We start from the raw sequence: 9,836 nt of genomic DNA, 5'->3' as shown, positions 1-9,836 counted from the left end.
GAAAAAAGCTGGAAACAAAGCCTGTGGCTGAATAATTTATGGCATAACAACACCATTATTATTATTCAGCCACTAAAAAGACTGAATTAAATCTAAACCAATTGACTTAAGATTTTTATGAGGTACTGTTGAATGAGAAGAGAAAGATGCAGAAAAGTGTACATAATATGATTTCACTTTTGTAAAGCCAAAAAAAAAAAGGCAACCCCCACCCCCCCCAAAAAAAGCAGCCCTATTTATATCCATGTAAGTAACATGGTACAAGCAGGAACAATATTATTTATGAGTGTGAAGCAGAGTATTTAAAAATTTGGAACTTTAGGCTGATAGTGTACACTGAGAGCCTGGGTTCTGAAGTTGGGCAAGCTTGGGTTTGAATAGCTTTCTATTTGGCCTTCAGCAGGTCACTTAACCTCTCTGAGCCTCAGTTTTCTCATCTGTAAAATGGGGATGATGTTATTAAAGACATTCATGTTCTTAAAAGTCCTTTGATTGTTTCTGTCACTGGGAACTTCTCTTTGGCTATCTTTCTAAAATTATCTAATAATTTTTAGTATCTAATATCTTTCTAATAATCCTTTTTTGGACCCCAGCCTCCTGTCCCATCTCATCAAGTCTTTCTTTTCTTTTCTTTTTTATCATATACTTTTTTTTTTTTAAAGAGTATTAGTCATTTTATTTTTATTTATTTATTTATTTATGGCTGTGCTGGGTCTTCGTTTCTGTGCGAGGGCTTTCTCTAGTTGTGGCAAGTGGAGGGCCACTCTTCATCGCGGTGCGCGGGCCTCTCTTGTTGCGGAGCACAGGCTCCAGACGCGCAGGCTCAGTAATTGTGGCTCACGGGCCCAGTTGCTCCGCGGCATGTGGGATCTTCCCAGACCAGGGCTTGAACCCATGTTCCCTGCATTGGCAGGCAGATTCTCAACCACTGCGCCACCAGGGAAGCCCCTTTCTTCCTTTTGTTTTAGGCAGCCCCAACCCGTAGAAGTCTTGTTCATTTCTTACGAAGAGCAGCTCGGCTCCGTGCCTCACTACACAGCCACAGTACTTTCCCTTATACCTAAGATTTCACTAGGACGCTTCATTAAACAGGGTTCCTGTCCAGCACTGCCAGCAGTACAGAGTGCCTGGCAGAAGCTCTTAACTTTCCTTGAACCTGATCACTTTCTTGGGCAAGGCGCTCTCCTCACCAGCATCTGCGAGCAGGAGGGAATAGTGTGGGGATTTATCATCTTCTGATATAAATGCTGACGTCTCCCCTAGGAGACAGAACTGCCTGGTAGGTTGCTTTTATATGGAGTGATGTTAAAAGCTTGAACTTTTATAAATTTATCCTAATAAAATGTTGCTCTTATATAAAAGTCTCATATTGGAGTTCACTAGAAATATAGGGTTCTGTCGATAAAAAGCACTGACAACCACTAACTTGGGGCTTTTCTATTTTCTCCCTGCTAGTCAGATCTGAGATAGTTTCTTTTGTTTTCTTTAACTTTCCTTTTGAACAACTTGATGTCTTCTCTCTCTTTAGTATTTATTTTATTAACCTTTTTGTTTTCTCTCATATTCTGAAACCAGCAGAATGTTCACATCCTGATATCTGAGGCATGTGGCACCTCAGTTTCTCTCAGTCATAGCAGACTCTTAATTTCTCTTCCCTGGAACAAATGCTTTCATGGACTGCATCTGCTGATTTTATAATTATCACTAACAACTAACTGTTTTGGATGCACGGAGAAATAATTTTCCTAAAGTCAACTGATCATAATTTTAACTGGGTGATATCAGAGGTATACACTATTTACTTAACTAAAACAACAACTGAGATTCTAGATAGTTTCCCCTCCAGATGAACAGAACCTTATCAACTGCTGTGGAAGGATATATTACTATTTTAATTATTAATATAAAACGTATAAAAAGAAACTCCTTAAGTCTAGTACTATTTCCTCCAGGTCAACAGGAAAAACAACTTTGTATAATGATAATGGTTAAGTTCTCAAGAAAAAAATTAATATAGCATTATAACAACCTACATGATCTTTAGTATGTAGTAGCAATCAGAGTATTAATTGCAAAACTGCATATCTTGAAGAGCAGTCAAAAAATGCAAATTTGCCTCTTCAGAAATAAACCTACAGGAAAAAATAAACTTCCTTCAAAACTTCACAAATGAAAAAGAACAATGACAAGAATGTAAGCTCCACAGGGCAGGGATTTTTGTTGGTTCTGTGCTCTGTTACATCCCCCGTGCCTAGAACAGAGCCTGGCACATAGTAGGTGCTCAATAAATGCATGGTGAAAGAATATTTTAACAATGAAGTTTGATTAGAAATTTAAGATATTATGGGACTTACCTGCTGGTGCAGGGGTTAGGAATCCACCTGCCAATGCAGGGGACACGGGTTCGAGCCCTGGTCCAGGAAGATCCCACATGCCACGGAGCAGCTAAGCCCGTGCACCACAACTACTGAGCCTGCGCTCTACAGCCCGCGAGCCACAACTACTGAGCCCGCATGCCACAATTACCGAGCCCACATGCCACAACTACTGAAGCCCGCGTGCCTAGAGCACGTTCTCCGCAACAAGAGAAGCCACCGCAATGAAGAGTAGCCCCCGCTCGCCGCGACTAGAGAAAGCCCACGTGCAGCAATGAAGACCCAATGCAGTCAAAAATAAATAAATTAATTAACTAATTTTTTTAAAAAAAGAAATTTAAGATATTAGAATTGCCCCTGATAGACAATGGGTCAAATGGAAACAAAAAAGCTAGATAATATTGTGCATCTTAAATTGATCCTGAAACAAAATGAATAAACCTAATTTTTCTTCTCAGTTTACAATTGGTTATTATTGGTTTAAAACATAGCCCAAGGGCTTCCCTGGTGGCACAGTGGTTGAGAATCCGCCTGCCAACGCAGGGGACATGGGTTCAATCCCTGGTCCGGTGAGATCCCACATGCCGCGGAGCAACTAAGCCCGTGCACCACAACTACTGAGCCTGTACTCTAGAGCCCGTGAGCCACAACTACTGAGCCCATGTGCCGCAACTACTGAAGCCCGTGCTCCACAACGAGAAGCCACCTCAATGCGAGGCCTGCGCACCACAACGAAGAGTAGCCCCCGCTCGCCGCAACTAGAGAAAGCCCACGTGCAGCAACGAAGACCCAACACAGCCAAAAATAAATAAATTTAAAAAAGGAAAAACATAGCCCAAGACTTCAGTTGAAAACACCAAATATTTGGATATATTTTAATATATAAAATGTCATAATATACTTATCAAGTACTGTACCAGTCTACAGACCATAGCTTTCTCATCCCTGCTCATGATCCTTAATGTCTATTATTTTCTAATGTTCTTTTAGTTGCAAGTAACAGAAAACAAACTCCAGGAAACTTAAGCAGAAAAGAGACGAGTGGAGATTTATTAGAAGGATTCTGGGGTGGCTGATGGGCTTGAAGAACAACCAGTTCAGGGGATCTCAGGGGACTAGAAGGAAAGTCTTAGCGATCAGGACTCTGACTCTTTCTGAATGTGTTTCATTCTCTCAAATTTTTTCTATGAGGTTGGAATCAAGGTTGCCAGCATCAGCAGGACTCCTCCTATCTTCCTCTCCTGAGAAGAAGTTTGTTTTCCTAGATCCAATTAGAAAGATCCCAGGGAGGGATGCCAATTAGTTCAGCTTGGGTGACATTCCCATCTCTTGGGCCAATCCCTGTGACCAGGGAGGAAGGGTGGGTCATAGGAGGATTTGGCAGCTCCCCTTTAGAACACGTTAGCAGTATGGAGAGGGTAGAGCAGTTCCCCAAAAGAGTGGTGGGCATTCTCAGGTGATGACGAATGTCATTCATAATGAAAATTAAAGCTCTTGTTTGAAGTCTTCAGAGATAGACCGCCTTCTGTGCGTTGGCCCTACAAGGCTTTCACTTTCAAATCTGGGTTCACAATAGTCTGTTACTTAAGGTTTCTTGTTGTCCAGGGACTAGTTAGCTGAATTATTAAGTTATTCAGCCAAGATCTGCATTATTAAAATGAGATAACAATAGTTTCATTTGAATTAAAAAGGCACACATAATATTAGTATCTTTCTTTAAGAGATCAAAACACTTTCATCACAATTTAATTAAGGTTAGCCTGAGGGACCAGTGAATAAAATTTCCTCCACTTTACGCACTGGCAACTTAAAGCAAGATGTCTTATCTACGATCTCAGTTGGTAAGGAACTGGATTGGCTTCTAGACTAGCATGTTCTACATTAAAGACCAGTATCTCAACAAATAAGTGCAGCCCACAGACCAGTGTTTGGCATTTGCCTTTACTTTATAAAAATACACAACTTAAATACATATGACACTCTCTATACAAGACATAAACAGCTGTTAGATTTAACATTTCCCGTTAGTTCAACAGAAAGCAAGTATGTAAATTACTTCGTAAGAGCAAAGGGTTTCTTTAGAGACTGTGCATTCCCGGCCCAAGGGCAGACCACCCCGCAGGCCATCGATGCAGGAAGCTCACCCAAACTGTCCAACTTTCCAGCGAGTCATTTCACCAACATGGCCTTTATTGCACGGCTTCCTATTGCACTGCTTGTCAGACATAATCTAACTTACCCACACCACAAGTTTAAGCTTTCGTCTTCTCTAGAAATGCTTAATGGAAAAACCAACGTATAAACAGTATTAACTGTCTCTTACAATTGTGCTAAGTACCAATCATGAGAAATATGAACCCCTCTTCACTTTGCAAAACTTGCAATGGAAGGTGGTTAGCTGTATTTCGCAGCTAAATTCCTCTGCAAAAGTTTTACAAAAACGTTGGCAGACTCAGAGTGAGCTATATGGAGTGTGGTGGAGAGGGAGTGACATCCCAGGGCCCACTGAAATTGCTTATAGGACAGGCACTGTTCCTGTCAAAGGCAATGTGCGCACGGCCCTACCCTTTCGAACTTGAGACCGAAATACCTCCCTCCCCCTCGAGATTCTGTCATTGTTCTATGAGGAACAGCTACCTCATTACTGATTCAGAGCTTACAGGGGCTGCCCACTTACTGTGGCTTTCTTTCAGAAATTTAGCTGCCTTATCTATGGCTCATTTAGCGAACAGTGAATTAGGTACTAATTTGTCAGTATAAAGAAATATTTACCAGTTGAGAATTCAATGCGAAAAAAAAACATACTAGAGTGAGTTTCCTGAGGTAAATGTGAGCCTTAAAGAAGAGAGTGCAATCTACAGAGTTACAGCAATTTATCTTGGGTAGCACCACAATACCCCCAAGTCTGGACTTTACCGAGCACAAATTTATGTGAAGAAATAAAATGATAATGCTGAAGTAAAAGAAATGTTGACAGTTGAGAATATCAATTCAAAAGGAGGCAGGAAAGAGGAACAGAGGAACAAAAGGAGGGTATATTTTAAAGTTCTTAGGTAGGTTGGACAATTAATTTCAAAAGCCTCCAGGTATTTCTAACAAGTTTTAAAAGTGTTAATTCTTGGTGACTCAAATGCAGAAGAAATGGCTTTTCTTGAATAATAGCTGTTCGAACTTTTTATTCTTTTTTTGAAAAACATGACTTTCTATAAAAATTTTTTTAGCCATTGAAATTATTCTGCTAGTTATTACTCTCACTGACGTATTGTGCAATCCTAACTGGCTGAAGAATTTTAATAAGGTTGAACTACAAAGTACATATTTGCACCAAGAATTTAAATTAATGCACAGAGGTCTGTAAAATTTTGTATGAAGTTACTTTCATTGCCGATCAGGCTTCATTACTTCTTGATATTCTACTCAAGGATTATGGAAATCAGAAAACTTCTAGGACCCTGAAGCTTAACTTTCTTTTACATAAATGAAGTAGTACATGGCCATCTTTAACATTAATAATCAAGGTGCTGGGAACTGAGCCTCAAGACCTACGAATCAAGATCAGGCTAAATTTCAACAAGTCACTTACTATATAAGGATATGAATGGAAGCACTAAAGATCTCTCTCTGCTATAACTGCTCATCTGCACCATGTAGTTGAATAAGGTGACCAGTCTAGTGTTTAATAACAACAATGAAAACTGGCACCAGTTTTTACCCAGGGCCACATACTCACTGACCTGTCATGTCAATTTGGGCTGATACCACCATGCACAGTCCCTCATAAATATGACCCTCCTAAGTCCTGCTGTAAGAACAGATCTATGTTTAATTACTTTAGGCATGATGAAGGCCTTAAGCAAAATTTAGGCCTCGAAGAACTTTGGGCTGGAGTTCTACAGGCCCAGAGCTAGTTAGAATTAAAAGGCCAGAGGAAAATCCCACAAGAAATCATACTCATATCTCAATTTATAGAAAAAAAAAAAAGCATTTTCAATATCACCGAGATGAAAATTCATACTAGAAAACAATGCTCTGGTTTCCTGACAACCAGCTCAATGCAGCTCAAGGGCAGCCACACAAAGCAAAGCTGCTCTGGAGAAGGGAAGAGTCCAGAAGACTGCAGTGGGCTTGAATTAAACGAAAGTGGTTTTTCTTCTCCGGTGGTAAGGTGAATGCTCCTTGGCGATCAATATGGGATAGCTGTTTAAAATTCACAGACAGTAATGTTTTACATACTTTAAAGCCCCAATTAGTGCAGCCTGGTCACAGCTAAAAATCTGAGTAACATGAGAGTGACGGTGTAACGAGCCACGCAGTGACACTGGTTCTGTAAGCTCTGGAAGAAAGGCTGGTCCTCACACTTGATCTTCATCCATCCCTTGGATACTGAGGAAGATACTATGGCAAGAGAATGTATTTCTCTATGTGAAATTGATTTTCATAATCTGTAGCTTAAAAATATTCCTAATCAGAAATTTGTAACCCAAGCAAAAGTAACAGAGATTCTTCCCACACAGGCCTTAAGATCTCTCTGTCCACCACCCAAAGGATCCAAAACTTGTCTCTGGACAACCAGGCCCAGGTGAAGGCCGCACAGGAGGATGGAGGAGTCAAGAGCCGGAAGGCAGGGATTCAAGAGGAGAGAAATGGTGGCAGATGTGCACAGGAAGAGAAGAGGGAAGAAAGAGGGAACTAACACTGATGAGGAAGTGAAGAGGAGGCCCGGCACCCCGGCCTTTCCCACCTGCTGTGATGCAGAAAGTGATGCAGAAACAAAGACGGCATAAGCCTCATATGGAGGCTCTCCTAGGGCATCAAACATGCCCGAGCCAGGCCGGCCGTGCCCTCTGGGCACGTGTGCTCAATCTAGTGTGACCTGCAGGCACTACTGTCTTGGAGTCTGACTCCTGATTCCTAGGCGAAGATGCTCCCTGTAGCTACCAGCACCCACTTCCACGGCCAGGGAGAGGCCTCAGATTCAGGGGCAGGACTAGCAGCAGCCAGTGTACCAGAACTTGCGGCCGCCATCACTGTCTTTGCTCTCTTAGGACTGGCTGGTCTCTCCCCCTGTGGCTGGAGAAGGGGAACAGAGTGAACGTCACAAAAGGGCTGCTCAGTTCAGAATTGTATCACCTCGTTTCACTTCCAAAGGGCTGCCAAGAGTTCATTAACTATAGATTGATGCTTAAAATACTACCTAAGAAACTCACTGTAAAAGGGGCAACTTGCTTGTGAGGTCATCACACTTTCAGGGATTCTGCTATGTCTGCTTCCATCTGTGTTTTCTTCTCTGATGATGAATTTTTTTAAAAAGAAAAAGTGAAAGGATCCTCCTATCCTCCTTCCAGAAACCTCATGGACTTTCCTGAGCAAAGTGCCTAAGGGATGCTACACTGACAGAGCTAACAAACTCATGAGAAAAAAATCTTACGTCATTCAGAAGTAGGAAATGAACGGTCGTGTATAAGTGGCGCTTGGTTCTCTTCACTTCATCTCTCTGCAAAATGTCTATGGCATGGTAACAGGCACCCGAATTACTGATTTACAAATGACAGCACATGAGTGAAAAGAGCTGTAAGATTTTGTGGAGGAAAAACCCATGTTGGCTATTTTACCTCTAGGGAAAGTCTGTTTGGACTTGAGGCCCACACTTGTCTTTTTTTCTAATTTCTATTTGATGTTTTTCAGAAGGGCTGTTCGGGCATTCACAACGGCTTTGAAGGCATCTTCACTACCAGGTGCTACACACTTGTCAGGGTGAAGCAGCACAGCAAGTTTCCGATATGCTTTATTGACTTCATCTCTACGAGAAAAAGCAAAGCTCTATGTCAGTATCGAGGTCAGCGCCCACCCTCCACGCACTGCATTTTAGCTGTTTGGATATCATAATATCTCTTACAGTAAGCACACCCCAAATAAATGTTACCCTTTCTCAAAGATGGGACTAAAGGACTAGGAAACAAACAATGCACAAATAACATGTAACATTCGAGTAGAAAAATATACAATGCAAAGTGAGTATACAAACAAACATGATCAGATGAAAACAGTACTCGGCACTTCATAGGCACTGGGCATTTGCCGACGGAAGCAATGAGGACAGGGGCCATCAGGGCAGGCCCCCTGGAGGAGGGTTCTGGAAGAAGGTTGGGTTCAGGGATTGACACAGTGGTGGGGAATACAGAGCAGCAGGGAGAGAACCGGCAGAGGCCAGGAAGGGAGCCGGAGCCCGCATGCAGTTCCAGGAGGAAACTGCACTGGGAAGTAACACGAAACAAAGTTGGCCAGGGAGCACGGGTCAGTAAGTGAAGGGCCTTGAAGGCAAAACAACAAAAAAGTTGGATTTTTAACAGTAGGTGTTTCATGACAAAATGGTGCTGGGAAAGCTGTTTTTGGAAGTTAGGAGACAGGAAGGAGGTTGTTACAATAACCCAAGCATGAATACAAGGGTTTAGATTAAGGTGTTTGTGGAAGCCAACAAGGGAAGGCAAAAGAGATAATAGAAACAAAGCCCTGGCAGATGCAGATGATGAGCTGGGTATAGGGGTGGAGAAGACATGAGAAAAAGGGCTGAAATGAGTTCCAGGGTCATGGGGAATCTAAGGCCTCAGGGAAGATGGTGGCACCAGTGACCAAGAAAGAGCCACTGCAAAGGGGTACCTGAGAGTTATAGTGAGCTCCCTGAGACCAAAGAAGAAACAAGAGAGAATTTAACATTATCTACAGAGGAAAGGAGTAGTACGATGAGTGTTTCACCAAAGACCAGGGAGCCCCAGGAGAGACTTCTAAGGAGCAGGGACTGCTGGGGTGGGGGCTGGAGACCACCTGGCCCTGCAATTCTCCCCGCTCTTCACATCCTCAGGTGTCAGGCCTCTGAGAGGCTTTCAAGTACCCAGCCGCTCCCCTGGTCAGAGTCCGGCTCTGTCTCTACCAGATGGTTTTATTTCCCACTTCCCTTTTGAATTCCTTTTGTAATTCAACGTTCTTGTTAACTTATAAGCCTGGATTTGGTGCTTCCCCAAATCTCCTTTATTCTTTATCAGAAGGACTTCTAGTCTGGCTCTCCAAATCAGGGAGATGGTCTTTGATATCTTGGATGTGATATCTGATCATGTTTGTTTGTATACTCACTTTGAAGTGTATATTTTTCTACTTGAATATTACATATTATTTGTGCATATGTGATATCTTACGTGTCAGCTTGGGGAGACTGAGGTCATAGGGCTATGTTAACAGCTGTCCATGTCGCAGGCATACGTTCTAAGGCTTTTTCTGCTTTCTGATCTTAGAGGAGTCCTTCTGAATTTTCTTGTTTTACCTTGCATGTAGCTTTTCTACATAGATAATTTCGATATTAGCTAATAAGAATCACATTCTCCCTAAAAGACTCTCTGTCCTTGAGGCAGAAACAGCATCCTCTCTCTTTCCCATGAGTGAGTCTTGGGTTGGGCCCCTCTAGCCACT

The 9,836-nt window shown here is 42.2% G+C and overlaps 1 protein-coding gene across 6 annotated transcripts in view; it reads right to left on the bottom strand.

Annotated features, from left to right (window-relative positions):
• Nucleotides 1-617: 617 nt before the first annotated feature.
• DNAJC27 (DnaJ heat shock protein family (Hsp40) member C27) overlaps nucleotides 618-9,836 on the bottom strand; it is a 64,719-nt gene continuing 55,500 nt past the window's right edge. For 2 of the 6 annotated variants that reach the window (XM_082427502.1, XM_082427501.1), the window contains one exon: nucleotides 4,301-8,175. In XM_082427502.1, the coding sequence (XP_082283628.1) occupies nucleotides 8,043-8,175 (133 nt within the window). In that variant the 3' untranslated portion in view covers nucleotides 4,301-8,042. Of the gene's footprint in view, nucleotides 4,020-4,300; nucleotides 8,176-9,836 lie in introns of those variants that run through there. The other 4 variants (XR_014254224.1, XR_014254223.1, XM_082427503.1 and 1 more) reach the window with 4 other exon arrangements.

The sequence above is a fragment of the Balaenoptera physalus genome (genome assembly GCF_965194825.1).
Source record: "Balaenoptera physalus genome assembly, chromosome: 15".
Lineage (NCBI taxonomy): Eukaryota > Metazoa > Chordata > Mammalia > Artiodactyla > Balaenopteridae > Balaenoptera > Balaenoptera physalus.
The sequence above is the reverse complement of the archived record's forward strand: the minus strand, read 5'-3'. Positions and strand labels throughout refer to the sequence as shown.